Genomic DNA, 22349 nt, shown 5'->3' with positions numbered 1-22349 from the left:
AAACCTTCAATAACGAGCCACGGCTCTACATAACAAGCGACTCTCAGACATCAGTGACCATAGAGGCCCCGGCGGATGGATGGAGCACAACCGTGGACGTGAGTCCAAATCAGGTAAGACCTCTGGTGATGTTACCTCCATTAAGATGGAGGTATTTTTTTTGGTGGGCTGGGTGGGGGTGGGGGGTCTGGCTGCGTGTTTGTCTGCGTGTTTGTGCTTCCGGATATTTGTGGTCAGCATAACTTAAGAGCCTCTGGATGGATTATGATGATATTTTGCATGTGGATAGGTCTTGATAAGACAAGTAATGGAAGATTGTTGGACTCCTGAAGACTTTCCCTCGTACTGTAGCAGAGCTTATGGTTTGTGTACCCTTTGCTCTGGACATGCTTTGGTCTTGTTGAAGTTGACTTGAGTTGGAAAAACAGTAAACATCTTTCCTTGTTTTAATAGCTTGATAAGTCATATTCTGCACCCCTTTCAAAGATTCCACATGACTGCAGACCAGTTGAGTACAACATAAATACATAGACGAAAATCCCCCTTTCTAACAGACGGCGACCGTTGTTGGATTTATGTGGTCCTTTCTTTTATGATTGAAATATGATTCACTATCTAAAAGCCCTGAAAGACAACAAGACACACGAACCTTTATTTTAAATTCGTTCTTTGTCCAAGAAATCCTGTTATCGATCTGTCAAATGTTTGGTCGTAGACACTGGTGGAAAGGGGTTGTAACAGATCAGCCATAAAGCAGAAAATCACATGGACCTATTTTCAATGACACCATTTCGTGTTGATGCAAAGTCTGATACAAAATGTAAAACAGGAAGGCATGTCACTTTACTAACACAGAAAGTAATACTTAACTTTACAGAAAGTGATAGTCACGTTGCCTCGGAGCTCGGTCGAGATGAGCGGCAGTCAACCCGACAACAAAGCTGTGTACGTCACTTCCGACAAAGACATCAGCGTCCTGTCTGTTTCCGGCGAACCGGGGCTCATCACAGGCACCTATAGGGCTCTGCCGATTACATTCCTCGGCAGCGAATATTACATCCCCAGCTACAGCGCCTCTGGACAACTATCAGGTAATACTTGAAAGATTACAATTCTAATGGCCCTAACTACTGCATGCAGGGATGTGCCTGTAGCTCAACTAGAAGCAGCCTCACAGTTGAGCTTCTTGTTCCAATCAATTAACCCCCCCCCCTCACTGAACCCACGGCACGCTGGCGGTGTCGCTGCGTCCTAAACTGGATTTGTGTTACCCTTGACTTTATAATGGGAATATCATTCACAACTCACAAGTATGGCCCAAAAGACAACAAAACACACAAAGCTTAAGAATATTATTTTTTGTCGATGAAATTCGTTGAGTGCTTTGTCAATTCGATCGGCAGCAGCGACGCCGCCGGCGTGCTGCGGGTCCAGTGAGAGGGGGGCTTAAGTAACTAGAAGACCACGGTTAAAATCCTGGGAAGGTCAATCCTGGGAAGGTTGGGACTGCACCCGTCTTTCGGAAGGGACATAAAATCAGGTTACCGTGTTCGTGGAATTGCCTCGGGTACTGTAAGGGAAATGGCTAGCAGCCCATTCCTATAAATATACCCTACTACTGAAACAGCAACCTTGGAAACTTGCTGCACTATGTGCCACTGGGCACTACAACGGGACTTAACGAATGAATGAGAACTACTGCATGTTAATGTTGGAATCTATAACAGAACCCAGGAAACTACACATCATCCTATGATGATAATCATGTGTGATGGTATACTGTCACAGTGTTAGTTATACCAAGGTTTTAGTCAGAACAAACCGAATAACTGTGAGACCGATCTGTTGCATTATATGCACTATGTCTAAGATACTTTTTTCTTCAATATCAGGTCCGGCGATCGTTCCATTTTGTTTTGCTCTTCACAACAAATCATAGACTCTAGCAGGACAATTATTGATGTTCATTTGTAGTAAATAAAGTCTGTTGATAACGACTGCATCGGGTTTCCTTTAACTGAACACTACTGTCCACTTGAATGACAGAATTTGGTGTGATCAGCGCCTTCCCCGACACAACTGTCACCATCACTCCCACTCAAGACGTGACGTTTGACGGTACGGCCTACACCGCTGGAACGTCTTTTGATGTCGAGCTGGGAGAACATGAGGGGCTGCAGGTCCAGGCTGCCGGGGACTTAACCGGTACGCTTCATTGAATAAGAAAACAAACCCAAAAGCTTAGATTGTATTCCGTAGCAGCTCTTAGATTGCTCCACTTGTCACCATCGTTAACTTGCACTAACTGTACACCTTTTCTATGTATTGTTTCATGTTGCAATCAGCCCTCGGGCAAGAACTTGCAAATAAACCTCCTTAACTAATCAATCAAATATTTTGCCATTGAGATCGATCGAAAGTTCAAAAGCGAATTCTCTGCCACCTCTAATGGCGTGGTCACAAACATCGTAGGTCTTCGTGCGACTTTGATGTCACAGTATTGTTATTGTTTGCATATATATCTAAATCGATGTTAACAATTGGTAAATGATAAACCATTCTCCTTAGGGTCCCACGTTTCATCGAGCGCGCCGGTAGCTGTGGTGAGCGGTAGCCTGAGGAGTGCCCAGGTCCTCCCGCTGGACTCGTGGGGCACGGAGTACCTGGCCATACAGGACGGGGTGCAAGGCCGGGGCGCAGACGGCCGTTTCCGCGTTGTGGCTGCCAGTCCTGACACCGAGGCACGTATATGGTACCATATCATTATCAAGTTTAAACAAAAAAACTTGCTTCTAGACAGACAATGACAATGTGGCACTGCACTTAAGTTTTAAAACTTATTTTAACAGTGCCATATACAGAGAACAGTAAGTTTGACGATGTAAAGGTAGTACCGTGGCCTTTTGGAGGCCGTAAGGGCAGTGGGTTGTCATCCTTCCACTACCTTTCACATCGCCCTCAGATACCAATTTTTGCACCTGGCTGGAGTGATGAAAGTCGTGTTAAGTGCCTTTCCCAAGGACACAACATCGATGGGGCCAGGGGCGCCATATCAAGTCGTATAGAAGAAAGGAGAGTTTAAGTTTCTATGATATCTTAGAAAAACGCCATAGACATCTAGCCATGTGGTGTCGTGTGGCGCAACGGCAGAGCGTTCGGCTCAGAACCAAGTGGTCCCGAGTTCGAATCCTGTCCTGTCACCGATCTCGTGCCCTTGGGAAAGGCACTTTACACGACTTTCCTCACTCCACCCAGGTGTAAATGGGTAACTGACTTCGGTTGGGGAAGGTCGTATTGAGGTCACCTGGTGGCGCCAAATGGCAGCCGCCTAGACCCTTGCGACAGTTCCACAAAATGCAAGTGTGGATAAGATATGTATATGTTGTGTATTATGTGAAATATAATACACAACATATATAACCCTGCACCAATTCAGCACTAGAAAGACTGCAATTGCGGGTAATTTCTGACCAATAAAAACCACTGTTTTTTAGTACTGTCTGCCAAGGGTGCTTCATATCACCATCTCTTTGACAAAGAATACATGCGTCGTGAAGTGCGTTGTAATATGCCTCTAGAGAGTCGTAAAAAGAGGTCATGATTTTCTACCTGGGCGATAACGGACATGACAGTTACATTGACGCCTGTGCAGAAAATAATGTTGGATTTGTTGTCTGACTTTGCAGGTTACCATCGGTGATGATACGACGACTCTGCAACCAGGGGAGTATCTGGACTTCGATGTCCCTGCTGACGAGTTTAAGGAGATTGAATCAACTGCTCCCGTCATGGTGGTACAGATAAGGTGATTACTAACCTAAAAGCAGATCTTCCAGTGACAGAATATTTATATAGGCACAGACACTGTCCAGTAGACCCCTTCTGGCCTACTGGACCCGTTTTTTGGCACGATTCTGCCACCAGATGATATGCTTGGAGAATGGGGTTATTACTAGTACACAGTCATGTAAAAAATGACGTCACGGAGCAATTTCTTCCGTGTAATGCTATGTATTGCCTTTTCCAGCTCCCTTTCTTTTCAATAATCTGCCTATCTATAACTATCATCCTTACGGGTTTTCCCAGTCTGAATGTATTTCACAAAATACAACACTGGTGCTGCTTTGTTTATTTCAGTACGAGTGATTCTGAGCCGTACATGAAGACTATTCCTCCGGTGGAGTTTTACCACGACACGTACACCTTCACAACGATAGACCTGAAGGGACCCGGGACACACGTCCACAAACTCTGCATCGTATCACAGGTGAGGAGGTTCTCATACACGAGGGCAAAACTTAGCTGCCGTCCTGATGACCCTATCATAGCCTCTACCAGGCTCCGTGGATCGCTGACAAAAATAGTAGAAATCAACCAATAGAGTAAATAGTATGCTAAGGGAGTAGGCTACGGAAAGAGAGTCCAGTCGTCTATTGGGCCTTCTCTCCGTAGCCGACTCACTTAGCATACTATTACTATTTACTCTTCAGTCTATTTGGCCAATATCTACTATTTTCCCAGCGATCCACGAAGCCTGGTAGAGGCTACCCTGTCACACAGTCGACGAGCTCGAGCTCGGGCCATATTTGTCTATTGTCAGAAGATCGCCGTATCTAAAAATTGCCGGTGACTCAAACTCAATTTTGTCCTAAAAATCTACCACATGACATTGGACGGGGCTCGGGGACCAGGGAACATCGAATGGTCTCTAAAATTCGCGCGTATCACTGCAGAAAATGTCATTTACAGCCCGATTGATTTTCCTGCTGTGTGAAAAGGGCATCATGTCGGTTTCTTAGATTGGTTATCCTACAGAACTCCGGATTCATACAGCGTCAATTCTGAGTGGCTGACTTGATTTAAAAAAATGACTGACTGTGATGGGCATTGGACATTAAGGCATCACGATATCCAGAATTCACATTCACAGATTTTTTCAAGTTTCCCGTGTCTTAGTTTTTTTCATAACCAGACGTTGTCAATGAAATTATTCGTTGATGTAGACTTATCTGCAGATGACACCAGAAAAGAAGCAATTGCTGTTTACTAGGAAAACGATGCTAAATGTTAACAAAACAAATAGAGACAATTTGATATTTCACGTGTTGACTTCTATTTTTTTGCTATTTCTTAGGAAACCTCAGGGTTTGAGTTGAACGGTGTACCTTTGGACCCGCCCATCGTTTGGACGCCAATTCTGCTGAGCGGGTTCTCAACCGGCTGTACTGACATTTCTGAAGGGGGTCATACACTTCTGCACAGTTCTGGGACAGCTACGTATGGTCAGTGTTGTACTTTTGTGTGTTTACATCCCCTGTCTTTAGAGACAAGATACTGGCCTTGGCTTTTAACACTTGCAGTGTCATCCTCATTGCGTGTTTTTACTGCGCATGTGTATACGAGGATTTTGAAACACTAACTCACTAGCTACTTTAGGTACTTCGAAAATGTTTTTGAATTTTGACATAAGGTACCAAAATGACATAAGATTAGAAATTAAACGTTTTATGCTATTGGATCTTCTATCAATCATTGCCATCTTTCTTATGGTTTATGCATCGTTGTGATTTCTGCAGACATTACCGTGAGCGGCTCCTCTGACACGGAGACGTACGGTTTCCACGGAGGTCTAATCAAACGTAAGTCTGTACCTCCCGGTGCTCGCACCGACTAGCTCACTGCGTCTAGTTGTTACCGAGTGCCGCGTTGAATTTAGGTCTAAACGACCTTTACCCGAACTTGAACTGGTGATCGCCAGAAGGTCGCAGAATTTAAAAATCACCAGAATAAATCAATCGGGTTTTTTTGCCTGAAAATCTACCCTAGGCCTGTTACTGAAGACGGGGTTCAATGACCTGTAAACAACGGTCAACCCCCAAAACTCGCGCAGTGATCGAGAGGACACCGGTCGCATTCCCCTTGAGCTCTTAAACTCGTCGTGCGAACGATTTTCCTGCTGTGTGACGCCGGCTTTAGGGGATTACGTAAGCCCATTTCTCACTGAACCCGCGGCACGTTAGCGACCTCGCTGCGACCGGGCGATTTGACGGCGCGGTCAACGAATTTCATCGATAGAAAACGAGCCTTTTTAAGCTTTGTGTGTTTTGTTATCTTACCTTTTGCGTGATGTTCCCATTGTAAAGTCAAGGGTAACACAAATCCAGTTTAGGGGGCAGCGACGCCGCCAATGTGCCGCGGGTCGATTGAGATACGGGCTTTTGCATGGTAAATGAAATAAAAAAGGAACTAGATAATGTTGAAAACTTTTCCAAATAGCATGTCCCCCGGACCCACCACCCCCGAGGGACTGCGCCGACTGGTTCGCGAAGGGGTCCCGGGATGACGGCATCTACGCCGTGGACGACCCGCCTTTCGACATCTGGTGCGACATGGATCCGTCTGGGTGCGGCGGAACCATCATTCAACGCCGCCTGTCCGGCTCCCTGGACTTCGAGAGGGAGTGGAGCGACTACGAGAACGGCTTCGGAGACTTGGACGGAGAGATGTGGCTGGGGTTGAAGAACATCAGCGTCATTTCTTCCAGACGGAGTCACATGCTCCACGTCCTGTTGGAAGACTGGAACGGTGTGACGGCTCACGCAAGCTACTCCGTGTTCTCCGTTGGAGCAGAGGACACCAATTACCAGTTGACGGTACAAACATGTATTATGTCGCTTTGACTCTCATTTTGTTATCTTTTGTTTGACATCTTTGTTTTATAGGAAATATGCAGTTTCTAACACCCTCTCTCTCTGTCGATCAAAGATTTGACAGATTCCGCAACGAATTTCATAGAAAAAGAACGAATTCTTGTACGTTTCGTGTGTTTTGCCTACTTTTGAATCATACTTTTAATCTTGTATCGAATTCCAATCATGAAACCAAGGGTCACACAAATCCAATTTGGTCGGGTCGCTGTCCGGTCATTCAGCGATCGCCGTCAAGTCGAGAGAGGGGGCATGGACAGATGGTTAACATTTCGGTTTAGACGTTTTTCTCACACCCATTCACGTAGTCTCACGTAGTAAGTAATTTTCCTGCCTATTTGCCCACAGATTGACGCCTACGCCGGTAACGCAGGAGATAGCATGGGTCCGGTGGGACGCTATGACTCCAGCGGGAAGATGTTCACTACTACAGATCGCCAAAATGACGACAACACCGTCTTCAACTGCGCCGAGGCGTACAGCGGGGGCGGGTGGTGGTATCCCCCAGGTGCGATTTTCTATAGTCTTAATCTTTCTTACACATGAATTCATTGTCCTTAAGATGTTGAAGAGGTTAATTAACGAATTATTTGATAAGGAAAATACCAAAAGACTTCAAAATGGAGTAGAGAAATTCCCGAGCAGCATTCGTAATCCCACGCTTCTGCTATTGGGTCAGCCAGTCCTCACTTTCAGTGAGTTGAGCTTGTCTCAATCACGATATTTCTCACAAAGTGGAAAATGAATAGATGCTGTTACAGGCCTATTCATGTAACCTGTAACACTTGAAGTGGCCTTCGCGTTTCGTTACGTAATGACCATTAAGTAAAAAAAGAAGAAAATGAAGCATACAGATCTTCAACGCACAATTGAGTTAGATACTACATGTACATCCTCGACATATTCTTACGATTTTTGTTATCACGAATTCTGACTTTTCTTTCTGCAGGATGTGGATATGCCTACCTGAATGGGAAGTATCTGACTGATGACTGCAACCCCCACTGTGACCCGTCGCAGGGCGTCGTGTGGCAGACGTGGAGGGGCGCGGGCTATTCTCTGCGGAAAACTCTCATGATGATCAGGCCACAAGGTTAGTACTTCCTTATACCTTAATCCTCCTACGCAGAGCCTCTCCCGCGCGGCCTATACAATATACCTTGAAGATGGCTCTGATAAACCGGGCTGACGTTTCCACTTTTGTGGGCGTGAGCGTGGCCTCCGTCAGCTGTCAGTCAATCAGAGAATCAGCTTTATATAAAGAAATATCTAGGGGATTCTCTGATTGGCTGCGCTGACAGCTGGTTAGATAGAGGCCAAGCCCACAATTTTGAGTGGAAACCTTAGCTATCTTTAGCAGAGCCTATACCGTCACAGACGATGCCTGTCACAGACGATGCTTTCCCAGGCACAGAACGTGACACAGCCCGACCGTCACAGACTGTGCCCGGAAGTGCTGTCAATCACTGTGACTGACGGGACGTGATGCCCGCGTTTCCATATAAGGCAGCGTGTTTTTGTTTACCGCAGTAGCCCCCCACCCCCCGTCATCTTTGTTTTTTTGGGGCGCTGAGTTAAGGAGGAACAGCGTAATTCTCGCTCTGTAAAATAATTGAATAACTTAGACCTAGAATCGAAGTGGCACAAAAAGACAGTGTCTATAGCAGATGCTAAAAAACAATTTGAACGACTAAATATATTCTATCCAGGGAAACCAGATCTAGACTAGGATCGGGCCACTTGCCGATTACTTCGACGTCCGAGGCAGTCAGCTCGCCCGATCTAAATCAATGCTACGGGAAGTTGTAGCCCCGGGCACTGTCCAGGCACGGTTCGTGACAGTGCCGGAGTGTCACAAGCTGTGCTTTTGCCCCAGGCACGGCTTATGACACTCAGGCACTGTCACAATCCGTGCCTGGGCAGAGTTTGTGACAGTGCCCGAGTGTCACAAACCGTGCCTGGGGCAAAAGCACGGTTTGTGACACTCCGGCACTGTCACGAACCGTGCCTCAGGACACAGTCGTGAATGGAAGGGTTCGGGACGGATTTCTGTTGTAGAAATTCGTGATGAGACGTCCGTCTGTTTGTGCCACATCAACTCTAAGTCCAAATCATCCAAGACAAGCGCGAAATGTATTTCAATGAGCGAGAATTACGCTGATTATTTCTCATCCCAGCGCCCCGAAAAAAACAAAGATGGCGGGCTGCAGGGAAAAAACGCGTTGGACAGACTCCTCCCCCTCAAAACACTAAGTTCCGCCCAAAAGCACAGTATGGGATAAGACCCCCTGTGTGTCACGAACCGTGCTCGGCTGGGCACCATTCGTGACGGTGTCCGAGTGTCACAAACCGTGCTTTTGTCCCAGGCACGGTTTGTGACACACGGGCACTGTCACAAACCGTGCCTAGGCATCAAACGTGACAAAGCACCAAACGTGACGCGACAGAGCCTCCCCAAGGTATTTTGTATAGGCCGATTGAGAGGTTCTGTGTGGGAGAATACATAGCTTACGGCTAAACGTTGAACCCTGTTACAACAAATACCTATCAGAGCCCACCTCTCATATTGTTCACTCTTTCTTTCCCCTCATCCATCCCTACCCAGCCGAGGACTGTCTTCCGCCGAGCGGACCTATGGACTGCGCCGACCTGTTCGCGTCCGGAGAACGACAAGATGGCGTCTACTCCGTGGGACACCCTCCGTTCGAAGTCTACTGTCGCATGACGACTCTGAACTGTGGGTCCACCATCTTGCAACGACGCCTGGACGGGTCGGTTGACTTTGGGAGGCCGTGGAGTGACTACCAGGGCGGATTCGGCGATCCAAACGCAGAGGTGTGGATGGGTTTGGAGAAAGCCCATCGCCTGACGTCATCTTCGGACTACCAGCTGATCATCGAGCTCGAGGACTGGGACGGAAACGTCGCTGAGGCGACCTACGGGACGTTCAACGTCGGTGACGTAACTTCTTTCTACGCGTTGGAGGTACGATACGGATTTTGTTGTCCTTCTGACGTAGTTGTCTAAACGTCATCCGTTCCTCCCTCCTCCCCTTCCGCATCAAATGTGTAATCATATTGTGAATAGTTTACCAAAGTAATAAACTCAGATGATGTAAGACTAAGCAGCATGAACGGGTTTGTGGAAAGAGTGTAGAGAGCTGTTACTATCATTTCATTTTTTGTCCATGAATTAATTTTCAGATCGGAGATTTTGCGGGTGACGCAGGAGACAGCCTGGCCCCGGAGGGACGGTACAACGCCAACGGCCAACAGTTCTCGACCTTTGACGTCAAGAACGACGACAATGAAGAGTTCAACTGTGCGACAACTTACAGTGAAGGCGGGTGGTGGTATCCTCCAGGTAAGACATGAGGATGACAGGTAAGACAGAATGTTGAGGAATGTGCCGAGCCTCCTCATACTATGCTATTGTATTCTATTGTATTGTATTCTATTGTATTGTATTGTATTCTATTCTATTCTATTTTATTCTATTCTATTCTATTCTACTATATTCTATTCTAATCTGTTCTGATCTGTTCTATTCTTAATTTTGCACGGATAAAAGCAATACATCACGGGGTATTCCGTATCACCCGAGGTTCCAGCCCTCCCGCGGGTAGGATCGCCCGACGGCCGTAGGCCAGAGGGCGATCCGAGCGCGGGAGGGCTGGGGCCGAGGGTGATGCGGAATACAACGTGTTGTATTTTTATCTCCATGAAAAATGGAGATATAGTTTTGGGTGTGTCTGTGTGTGTGTGTTTGTTTGTCTGTTTGTTTGTCTGTCTGTTTGTGTTTCCGCACTACTGTAGTCAGCATAACTCAGGAACCTTTTGATGGATCACGATGATATTTGGTATGTGGGTAGGTGTTGTAAAGCCAAAGTTTAAGGTCGATTTTGGGCCCCCTAGTATGTGACCTTGGTACTGCAGCAGAACTTCAATTTTTGTATCTTTTGACCTGGACGTGCTATGGTCTTGATTTTTGGGTGGCAGATAGCTTGTGATGTAATTAAGAAATGGTGTAGGTTTGGGCCCCCTAGCAGCTTACTATGGAACTGCAGTGGCGTTATTGTGAAAATCTTCTAAGGGGAATAACTGAACAAAGGAAAGACGGATTTCCATCATATTTAGTATGCAGGTAGCTTAGACAGAGATGTACACAATGAAGTGCAAATTATGCAAATTGCGACTCAATTTGCATAACTAACGAGGAAAATCTATATTTGCAGTGTTTTCCATTATAAGACTCACATACATGTAACATATGTGGTTTATGGAAAGTGGAGCATCAACAGATACCAATTATGCAAATAAATTCCTGATTTGCATAATTAATGCAAAAACACCGAAACTCATCAAATTGGGAAATTATAGGACTATCAATATTGCAGCATGTGTAAGTAAGATAAATGTGTTTAGGATTAAGCATATATTATGTAAATGTGTAAGTCATTTGCATAAATAGAATTTTTCATGGAGATATGAGGTCGCGGAACTCTTGTTTATTATGTTATACCCACCCGAGAAAACACACATTTCAATGCGGAATGGGCCAAAAGTTGAGGAGGTTTTGTGTCCTCGAACACAAAACTGTAACAACATCGATTCCAACCTCCGAATCCGGTATTCGAATTCTCGGCGGCGGCGCAACCGGCGCGCTCGAAATGCATTCGAAATATTCCATGGAAGCCCATGTAATACAACGCCCGAACCCTATGTGATACGGGAAATTATCACACGGTCAGGAACGCCCGTATCAGGCCCAGGTATGACATAAAAGCAAATACACTAGGACTGTGCTGGGGAAGGTGGAGACCGATAAGGTCTATACGAGTCCTTCCCAATGTTTCTCGGTATGACAAAGGATTACCGATGAACCTAAAGAGTAAATAGCAAATGATTACCGTCCTCCTACTCTTGCTACTCTTCCTCTTCTGCCTTCGGCATTGGTGGTGATGTTACCATATTTAGATACATTCAATGAGACGGACAGTAACATGGACCTTTTCTTCATTCTCACCAGGTTGTGGCTACGCGTTTCTGAACGGGAAGTACCTGAAAGATTGTAACCCTTATTGTGACCCGTCTCAAGGCGTTGTCTGGCACACATGGAAGGGCGCTGGTTATTCACTCAAGAGATCTACTATGATGATGAGGCCGGTCGGCTTTGACAGTGAGTATAGACACTGTTTATCAGGCAAACGAATCAACTCACTTGAGGAAGCTAAAGATTATTCGGATCCCAAACAGATGGTTAACTTATTTTTGAGTGTGTTTGAAAGAAAAGAATAACATTGTCAATGACGCAGATGAGTTGACAATGAATTGTTTTCGAAAATATTCAACAATAATGACCAAAATGGAATAGATTTTCTAGAACGTTTCACAACGTCTCTGTATACGCACTAGTTTGCAGTTCATTAATCTTCAATCTAAAATCAAGAAATATACTATTGCAGATACTCCTTGCATCCCAACGACTGAAGAGCCTTCTCCCACACACGCCGCCGCATCGGTATCAGCATCAGCTACAAACGATCCTGCTGATGCTTTACCAGCCGGAGATGGCATATGGGATAAATACCTTGCGGTAAGTGTTACAATTGCAAGTAAGAGAGAGACCATTTGGTAGCGTGAGTTGACATCTTATTTTTCATAAATTTGGCTATAGTTACCAGATGGTACATGGGGCGGCGCCCATCTCCGTTTCAGTAGCCCTTGGGCCACACAACTTTGTGCAATCACTACAGCAGAGGGCTAGTCCACTGGTAGTTATGTGTGTGTTTAACTTCCATACTCTTTCCAAAATGCTGAGTGCTAAGAAAGGAGAAAGCAGTATGTACCATCATTAAAGTCTTCGGTATTCCTTGTTCGGGGATCGAACTCACGATGTACCGTATGCAAGGCAACCACTGAATGTGGCTATAAACGGCCAAACGTTGCATTGAGTCTGCTTTTTCCATTTCCAAAAGGGTGACTACAACCCGGAGGAGTCGGAGAGTGACGGTAATGCCAGCTGGACAGAATGGCAGCAGTGGAAGACAGGCGAACAGCTACCACCAGGGTATGACAAGAACAAGAGACCAACAAGCGGGGGTAAGAGACACTTCTTCTTGCTCTATTCACATTATCGTTCATGTTGTTAATTACAGAAGTAGTTTATTTGAAGGCAGCTGTATGTAAAGCTCTGCCAGTCCGACTACCAATGTTTGACGTTAACTTGTCTAAGGCAATTTAAGTAGGTGTCCAAAGATCACAGTGTCTATATCTTATTCAGTACATCGTAAACGAACATATATTAGTAAGTAAAGAAATGTGTCATGTCTTTTCAGAGAGCAACACTGAGAGATGGTCGGAGGTAGCTTCGAGTGTGTACGTACGACGTCTTGGCTGGCTTGATAATGAACATGTGGTAAGTATATTATGTGACATTATCTGTAGCTACAAATGCTATTTCTATTCGTTAGTGCTTTCACCATAAGGTTATGCTTTAAGTAGCGTTTTTATGTATGTATGTATGTATGTATGTATGTATGTATGTATGTATGTATGTATGTATGTATGTATGTATGTATGTATGTATGTATGTATGTACGTATGTACGTACGTACGCACGCACGCACGCACGCATGTATGTATGTATGTATGTATGTATGTATGTTTGTGGTTTAGCAGAATAACTTAAGAAGCGATGGATCGATTGTCATGAACCTTGATGTGCTTGTGGTTATGTCCTGTCAAAGACATGATTAGATTCTGGGCCCCCTGGCGACTTTCCTTGACACAGCAGCAGAATGTCCGCATTTGTGTGTGGACTTAGTATGTCAATTTTTGTGTTCAGACGAAAGCATGTTTTACATTTGTGAGTATTATGTGCTTGACCCATAAACTGAATGAGAAAACAATTATTGATTAGGCCAGTTTTTAGAATACGCCTGACGTAGATACAGAGTCATACAGTCTGTTTTTCCTACAGAATATTTCTACGACCCTCGAGTACGTCCTGGCCTGGATTGATCCTCGACTGAAGGGTCTGACCGCCTCCTGGGTTCCCGTCCCCCCGGACCTAGTGTGGACACCGCCCCTCAGCTTCGGACGGAACGTCAGAAGTACATCTATCGTGGACAGGGGGAGCTCGTCGGACAGCGGTATATCCCTGTGGCTACACAGGAGCGGGCTGATCGTCTTCAGGATGATGTGAGTACACAGGGACAAACAGAATTTCCCTTCGGAAAGACGAATGCAGCTCTAACCAGGATGCCCTACCCCGGATTAGAACCGGGGTCACCCGGTTACCATTCAATTGAGCTCAACTGTGACGCTGCTACAAAAAAAACACCCTAAATGAACGCAACTAGCACATGGGAAATATGTAACTACGAAAAGTCTGGCAGACCAAAAACAATACCTCCCAGTGAATTAGTAGCCTTTTCCATTGACCCCATGACCTGTCACGTCAGATACTTCCTGTCACTCTGTAAGCCTGATTTTTCGGTGAAATCATCGTCCCACTCACTTCCTGCCTCTCTACTGACAGTGTATTTGGATAATATCTACGTATTGACACACGAGAACACAACAAACCGACACACCAAAAACAAAGCCTCCCATAAAAAACTTTCTACAGAACCACTAACAGTAATTTAAGATCTACCGTACAACTAAACTTCTTACCTATGTTGGCCATATCTTGTACTGTTTTCTAATTAATTGTTTGATTTGCCTTTGCAGTCGTGATCTACACGTATCCTGTCCGGGAGTGACGTTTGAACACTTCCCATTTGACAGCCAGGGCTGCAACATGCCGCTTCATGGATGTAAGTACTCCCTTTCAACATAGTTGAAGACCGTTGCGCGGCCAAAAGTTGGATAGCTCAATGGCCGTACAATGACCTAAACTGTCAATAGAAACACAAAAGCGTGCTCTTTATTTAATGGTCACTAGATGAATAAGATATGGATACTTAACCACCTGTTTCTAATGTTACCGGAATAATACATCTAAAGCACAGCCAGTAGGTACCAATCTGAGTAATGGGGCTTTTGCAGTGCTCCCCCGGTCACGGGTCCCTTCTGAAATATGAATGCAGCTCCAACCAGGATTTGTTTATTTGTTTATTTTGATTTTTCACAAAAGTGAAGGGGAGGGCAAAACAGGTGCTTGCGCACCTTTACAAGTTGCCCTCCCAAACACAATACATTACATTCAAATATACAAATTCTTACATTCAAACATGGAATAAAGGATGCCCTTCCCCGGATTCGAACCGGGGTCTCCCGATTGCCAACTACTTGGAACCAGGAGCTAACTGTGAGGCTGCTACCAATTGAGCTACAGGGACATCCCTATAACGTAATGACGTTTTCCTTTTGCTACCTCTACCTACCTCTTCCTTTTGCTTACTCTACCTACAGATGACGGTGTCAGGTTCCGACTGGTGTCCTTCACTGACACGTCTCGGGACCAGATTAAGACTGACAGCGCCGAGGTGGTGTCTCAGTTCATGTTGGGAGGGGTGCAGTTGTCAGGGACCTTGGGGTCATTTCTCACCAACGTCTCGGGTATGAGTGTTTGTAAATGATGCCATTACAGCGATATTGTATTGACAATCAAAAATTGTAAAGTAGCATATCCAATTTCTGTGCAAATGAAATCAGTGCCCCAGCCTGTTCATGGGATATGGTTTTACGTATAACAGACGTCAGTTTGAAACAGCTAGCTATAGTCTACATCGAAGTCAGAAGCATGCATGATAGACCTTCATACATATATACAGTGTATATCAGGGTAGAGATTGCGATCCGGCAGAGATCCCACTTGGAGATTCCGTCGACGGGAAAACTGATCAGGATGCTAGGAATATGTTAGGGTGGTCTTTTATGAAATTTGTATGAAATCCCAAATTTCGAGTCAATTCATTCATCTTAAGCGACACGAATCGTAGTTTAAAAGTTCTGTCTTTTAAGCGAATATCTTAGAATTAACAGACTCCGATCGGGATCTCTCACTGGAATCGGCAATCTGCAGGTAGAGATCCCGATCGGAGTCTCCATCTGTATTTCTCATACTATCGAATTATTTCAGATTGCAATTACTTCAAGCAGTCGTGTGAATACCACGCCGAGTCGTGCCCCTTCGCCAGTTCTGCGGACTGCCGCACGACCGTGGGGGAGTGTGTAATGGAGACGATCGACTGTCCAGAGGAAGAACGGAGGGTGCACGATGAGGCACGCAGGGTGGCACGCAGCACAAACAACCTTCACAAAGGTTTGGCAGCTTTGAAAATTTCGCATTAAACTTGCCTTGCACAAATGTATGGCAGTAAGACATTCAGAGGCTTGCTCTTGTCCATTGAGTGTATATAGTATAACAGTATCACGAGGTAACGGTAACGCAATTTTGTTTTTAGTCTATGTGTTTGTTTGTTTGTTTGTTTGTTTGTTTGTTTGTTTGTTTGTCACGGTGTGTGTTCGCAGTTATTTGAATCAATGCAGCATATCAGGATGCCAGGCGGAAAATGGTTAGTGCCGCAAACTTGGCCCGGGCCCAAAGTCACGCAGGAAGGCAGGAAATATACAGAATTAGAGAGAAATTCGTGATAATGACTATAACAAGAAAATTTACAAAAGGTCTAGATATTTCGCTGAGGTATGATATCTTCGGCACTTTGTTTAAACCAATGTTCAAACTTCTGTTCAACAGCATGTGATTTGTGACAAGTGTTGACACTGTTAGCCTGGATACCATCCTCCACTGTAACCGGTACCGCTGGCTCAATCTTTTGACTTTCCGTGGTTAGCAAGCTTAAGATTTATCCAGCATTTACTATGGAGGATGGTACTCAGGCTAACATTGTGTGCGATCCGTTTACAGACACCAACAGCTACACCACGGTATCCGTGAAGCTGGGCATGACCCGGCGGCTGTGGATCTACATCTCCACCACGTTCATCCCGTCCTTCATCCTGGTGGTGGCGTCTCTCTTGCAGACGTGGCTGCCGCTGCACCAGAAGGCCATCTCCGGCCGCATCACTCTCGGCGTCATCCCACTCCTGGTGATGATCTCTAAGGGCGTCCTGAAGCACAGGATCCTGTGGGTGAGTAAACAGATAAGGCTTGAGAAAAAAAATGTTGTGTTTCTGAGTACGGTCCTGCAAACAATTATGGTCGGTGGGTAGGGAGCAAAGACGTACAGTGCTCGGTACACACCCTTACATCAACTGTTTAAAGGCTAAATCTGTTAAATCTCAGTGTGAAATGCAGGAATTCTGCTTTGAATTTCAGCACTAAGATGCCAGATCGAAAATCTTATGCCCCTTGCCAGTGGCCAACCAAAAAAAGGCTAGGGTCGGCAGTTTTTTTCTAGGGTCCGTCGGGTAACAGAAACACAAAATTTTTCCTTTGCCTAAGCGATGTGCCATACGTGTATAAGAACAAAGGTTTCAACAGATGTACTGCACCTCTATGTACTTGCCCCAACCCATCAGATTTTCAAAACACTACCAACCTTGCGTGAAATCTTTCACCATTAATTTCTTTAATAGATTTAGCGGTAGCATAGCTTTATATGCTTAATTGTTTTGTGTTTTTCATATACATATTCACTTAGAGGAAAGAGACGGATAAACAGTACAGTTAGTGGTAGCATAGTTTTATATGCCTAACTGCTTTGTTTCTCCCCCTTTTCACTATCACACTACAAGTAAACTATTACACCTTTAGTCTTTGATGTAAATGTATAGCTACTGTATTTAGCACGTGTGCGCAAGAACGTGAAAATACAACTCATCATCATCAATGTAATGATGGTTCGTATTTTTGTTGTACCCCGCAGGTGTCCGTTGCAAGAGCGCTAGACATTTGGCTGATCGTTTGTCTCGTCTTCATCCTCCTGGCCTTGATGGAAACTATCGTAGTTTACTACATCTACAGCAGACGGGAGGAGAAGCTAGAGGTAAGCGGTTTTATTAGATTAAATTAATTAGTTTATTGAAAGTTATTACCCGTAGGCTAATTGCAAGTACATGTAACATGAAAGACGGACAGACAATGGATAACAATATAGCATGAACTATTCCAAATACTGACACTAAATTCTAATTTATTTGTGCCGAGTCTGGGAGGACGGAAGATATGAAAGAATATCTTGATAATGAATCCCAAGAGATTTTCGGATTAAATCTGCTATACCTTTGATGGAGACCACCAAGGGTACCAGAGAAGGTTGGAGAAAGGCATTCTCCTCCGCAGAGCCTTACCCGCGGCCTATACATTATACCTTTTTGGCAGGCTCTGCTGAACCGAGCTGAGGTTTCCACTATTGTGAAAGTGGCCTCTAACCAGCTGTCAACATATCAGAGAGTCGCCTAAATGTTTTCTTTAGATTCTCTGATTGGCTAGCAGCTGGTAAGAGGCCACGCTCACGTGCACAAAAGTGGAAACCGCAGTCCGGTTTAGCAGAGCCTCCCCAAGGTATATTGTATAGGCCACGGATGAGGCTCTGCGTAGGAAAATGGAGAAAGGTGGTTCATACAGTATCTGCGGTACCCGAACGGTAAACCAGAGTGAGAGTTATCTTCTGAATCTTTTAGCAACCTTCACACCCACTTGGTATCATCATCATTACCACTGAACGTAAGCAGTATTGAAAACGTTCATTCTAACATTTTGTGATTCTGTCTCTGCAGCATCCGGTAGAGAAGAAGTCACGAAAGTTGAAGATCTGCATCCCTCGTGCGAAGTACTCGAGTCCTCTCGGGATCTGGTGGGAGCAAGCGGACGGCGAGGGGTGGAGAATCGCTTACATCCCGTCTACCGAGGCGACAGGTGGACCGTCATCAGCAGCGGTTGCGGAAATCCACCCGGAGCCGGGAATGGATGTATCCAGGAGCCCAATCCCAACTGAGAGCAACATTCGCGAGGGCCCGCCGCGTCCTCAAATCGCCTCTGGGGAAAGTCTCAACCTGCATGGTGAGGGAGACAGCCAGACCTCCGGATACGACACCATGAATACAACCGGCAAGTCATCCGACGATACCAGTAGCACGACAGACGACAGCATGGAGACTGACGTCACTGTTGCAACCTCTGACGTCATTGACAGTGACTCTGAGATGAATGACCCGGATGTATACGTGTACGTAAGCCAACAGATTGACCATGTGACCCGCATAGTGTTCGTTGGTGCCTTTTCAATCTTTAACATCTGTTTCTGGTCATATTACCTGTTCATATGGTCTCGAGGCTTAAACTGAATATGGCCCTGCAAAACAGCAGAATTGCCGGAAACGTATGGCAGAATAAACAGGACAATGTTGACCGCATTAGGTACATAATATAGATTGTTACATAAGTCATATTGTCAGTTATTGTGTACTCTTAATAGGTTGTACTTTATATCATATCAGATCAGATCATGTCATATAGTGTTATACAAATGAATGTATACCATAGATTCGTAATTTATCGTTTTGTTTGTATCAAATATTTGTAGTATCTGCTTCTTCTTTTTTGCTTACGCCAATAGATATATGTTATATATTAAAGCGAACATGTATATTGATATCTACATTGACCAACATAATGTTATACAGTCATTGTAAACGTATGTATACTTTCTATATAGATTTGTATTTTACGGTTTGTTTGCATGAAATAATTCATGTATACAGTATCTACTTTTTGTTTCTTTGCTCAAGACATCAGATATATATTACATAGAGCGAACATATATATTGATATCTACATTGACCAACAAAATCTTATGCTTGAAATATGAACATATAAAGAAAATGTAAAGTTATTGGGAACATAATGTATACTATAGATTTGCCTAGGCTACGACCGTCACATGCCATATTTTACTCTCAAAGCACCAAAACATCTAATCAACGTTTAGGGCATAAAGGGACTCATGAATAATTTAGTCCATGATGGGACACATGTCTGACCAAATAAACATCAAAGACAAAACAGTAATGCTTGGCAGAATATAAGGACTCAGTCAAACCAAGTTATAACATTACCCTCCAATATTTGATGTATACCAACGATTAAGTTGTACTTTATAAAACAATGTTGTGCTACCACTGCGCCTCCCTGCGCTTAGGTATGACCAACGGCAAGGACACCAGGCAAACGTTGGGATTACCCAAATATTGTCATAACGATTGGGTATCCAACTGTCCTAAAGCATTGCACAAACTGTGTGTTGTGGGCAATCCCTCCTGTATTGGTGCACAGAGTGTTAATCGAGTGTATGCGAGTGGGCGGAAATAACCCTTCACTCAAATCGGCCCCGTCAGGCCCGCGCAATGCACTCGCACACATTCCCTTCAAGCAGAGGTTCGGGTCCGGCTGGTTTTTGACGTGTTTTAGGCGTTTTTGTTGGGTTTTCTATTTTGTCCCGTTTTCTTCGTGTTGTCATATACGACAATCAAAAACCATCCAGACGGCTTACAATAGAATCGAAATCCCGACATGAATGACTTTAAAAACGGGTCAAAACCAGCTGCTTGGAGAGTACGACGAAAGCACAATGCTTCCGGGTAATACTACTGAATGGTCAATCACAAGCTGTATTTTCCAAACATACCATAGCTGGACCCACGGAGTCGGGAAGAGACTGTGATTCTCCTTTCGGGATCGCTCAATGTCTAGTTGGCGTTTTGCCAGGTCCGCAGTGCCACTGTCACGACTGGGACAGTTGTACATTATATAAAGATGTAACCATAATGTCGTAATGAGCTCTGGTTTCGGAAAATGTACATGTCTCCAGGCCGGTTGTTGGGGTGGGGGTGGAAGACAGGGGTGTCTTGCTGAACTGTTGAAACGGACGTCATCACATTTACGTTTGTGACCTTTGTCAAGAACATCATTATTGTTCCACTGGGATATCAATGTATTTGCCAGATGCGCAGTGCGTGGACGACTGTTGAACGGGGGTCAAAAACTAGGGTCTTGCTGGAAGTGATATCAAATGTTATCAAATACAACGTACATATGTACTGAAATCATGCGGTGTAAACTGAACCCGCGAAGGCTTGTAGAGACTCTTATCAGATACTGTCTTGGCGTGTCTATGTGTGTGTGTGTGTCTGTCTGTCTGTGTGCCTGTCTGTCAGTCTGTTTGTGTTTCCAGACTATTGGAGTCAACATAACTCAAGACCTCTGGATGGATTACAATGATATTTGATATGTGGGTAATTATACGTGTTGGGGAGACAACGGTCAAGGTCGATTTCGGCCCCCTGGTATGTGACCTTGGTACTGCAGAAGAACTTGCTATGGTCTTCATTTTTGACACAGATAGCTTGGTGATGTAAGGAAGAAGTGATGTAGGTTTTTGCCCCCTAGCGGCTTGCTCTGGAACTGCAGGGCGGTGTTGTCAAAATTTTCCAAGGAGAATAACTGAAGAAAGGAACAACGGATTTCCATCACATATAGTATGCAGGTAGCTTAGACAGAGATGCATAATGATGTGCAAATTATGAAAATTTGAACTGAATTTGCATAACCAATGAGGAAAATCCCTCTTTGCAGTGTTTTCCATCATAGGACTCAAGTACATGTAACATATGTAGTTATATTGAAGGTGAAACATTAACAGATATCAATTATGCAGATTAATTCCTAAGTTGCATAATTAATGCGAAAGTGTATAATTCTCCTGAGTGGTAAATGATTGGACTGTTAACATTGTGACCTGTGCAAGTCAGTTAAAAGTGTACATGGCCAAGCATAGATTATGCAAATGTGGAAGTATTTTTGTGTACAGATTCTGAAGGAAACATGATTTCAAAGTCGTTAAGAAAAATAAACCATTGTGAAGTTGAGCTTTTTTCAACAGACCCATTTCGAGTATAAAGTGAGGCTGATTGTTTTTACGTTCCAGAGTCGACGAATGTTCTGGTAAGTTAGAAAGGTTCAGTTCCCAAATGTTAAAGCGTTTCTGACTCATCCGTTCAACATAGTCAAAGTATCATTGTTGGCTTTTATACTCCGCCCCGTGTGTAGTTGTACAGTTTAGATATTTACAACCAGACCACGTGCGAAACTACGAAAAGGGGAAGTCTTTCGAACGTGTCAAACAAAGGTCTTCTCGTGGATAGTTAACCTGATACACGCCACCCGAGGCTGGGGAACCACGCACTGAAAAAGGGGAAGTGCTTGTGCTCTATCGTTGGCGCAGTTGCCTGAAATACAAAGGTGAAACCTTTATGTCATACGTCATTCAAGTGTTATTCATTAAATTGAAAGAGTACAGCACACGGACTAAGAGCGTGGGATGGGCTTATCTCTTTCTTATCCATAGCCTTCATAACTTTGTTCCTATAGCTGTGGACCAAACAATTATCCTAGATCTTTGGCACATATGATTATCCCGTTGAAACTCATTATCACACACCGAGAAAAATCTGCGTGGTGACCACAATCCTGTTTCTCGATTATGAATGGTCCATTTCCTTGTTAATCCGTCATGAAATTTTAGAAAATTCTGTTGATCTTGTATCCATAACAATTTGGTATCTTATGAAAAACATCGGGTTCTTGTGTTGAGGGATTCTCACGAAAAAGGGGAAGTTGGTGATGACTAATAGATACCCAGGCTGCCTATCCTCAGGGCAGTGAATCATG

The 22349-nt window shown here is 44.5% G+C and overlaps 2 protein-coding genes across 2 annotated transcripts; both read left to right on the top strand.

The window, feature by feature from the left end:
- Nucleotides 1-881: 881 nt before the first annotated feature.
- Nucleotides 882-2223, top strand: LOC136426763 (IgGFc-binding protein-like). The gene is made up of 2 exons (XM_066415495.1): nucleotides 882-1091; nucleotides 2047-2223. The coding sequence occupies exons 1-2, from the start codon at nucleotides 914-916 to the stop codon at nucleotides 2217-2219; spliced, it is 351 nt and encodes a 116-aa protein (XP_066271592.1). The 5' UTR covers nucleotides 882-913; the 3' UTR covers nucleotides 2220-2223.
- A 900-nt stretch (nucleotides 2224-3123) lies between these two features.
- Nucleotides 3124-19801, top strand: LOC136426995 (uncharacterized). The gene is made up of 21 exons (XM_066415715.1): nucleotides 3124-3255; nucleotides 3687-3805; nucleotides 4138-4267; nucleotides 5135-5282; nucleotides 5577-5639; nucleotides 6277-6653; nucleotides 7056-7215; nucleotides 7657-7800; nucleotides 9313-9692; nucleotides 9911-10070; nucleotides 11736-11885; nucleotides 12172-12302; nucleotides 12685-12808; nucleotides 13045-13124; nucleotides 13689-13909; nucleotides 14444-14529; nucleotides 15128-15274; nucleotides 15798-15980; nucleotides 16587-16810; nucleotides 17548-17667; nucleotides 18401-19801. The coding sequence occupies exons 1-21, from the start codon at nucleotides 3124-3126 to the stop codon at nucleotides 18965-18967; spliced, it is 3846 nt and encodes a 1281-aa protein (XP_066271812.1). The 3' UTR covers nucleotides 18968-19801.
- Nucleotides 19802-22349: the final 2548 nt, after the last annotated feature.

This window comes from Branchiostoma lanceolatum, chromosome 2, assembly GCF_035083965.1.
Source record: "Branchiostoma lanceolatum isolate klBraLanc5 chromosome 2, klBraLanc5.hap2, whole genome shotgun sequence".
Classification (NCBI taxonomy): domain Eukaryota; kingdom Metazoa; phylum Chordata; class Leptocardii; order Amphioxiformes; family Branchiostomatidae; genus Branchiostoma; species Branchiostoma lanceolatum.
The sequence above is the reverse complement of the archived record's forward strand: the minus strand, read 5'-3'. Positions and strand labels throughout refer to the sequence as shown.

Coding starts and splice junctions, on each gene's coding strand:
- LOC136426763 (XM_066415495.1), top strand. CDS start 914: ATGAGCGGCAGTCAACCCGACAACAAAGCTGTGTACGTCACTTCCGAC. Junction 1,092..2,046: donor CGCCTCTGGACAACTATCAG/GTAATACTTGAA, acceptor CTTGAATGACAG/AATTTGGTGTGATCAGCGCC.
- LOC136426995 (XM_066415715.1), top strand. CDS start 3,124: ATGTGGTGTCGTGTGGCGCAACGGCAGAGCGTTCGGCTCAGAACCAAG. Junction 10,071..11,735: donor CGGGTGGTGGTATCCTCCAG/GTAAGACATGAG, acceptor CATTCTCACCAG/GTTGTGGCTACGCGTTTCTG. Junction 13,910..14,443: donor CTGATCGTCTTCAGGATGAT/GTGAGTACACAG, acceptor TTGCCTTTGCAG/TCGTGATCTACACGTATCCT.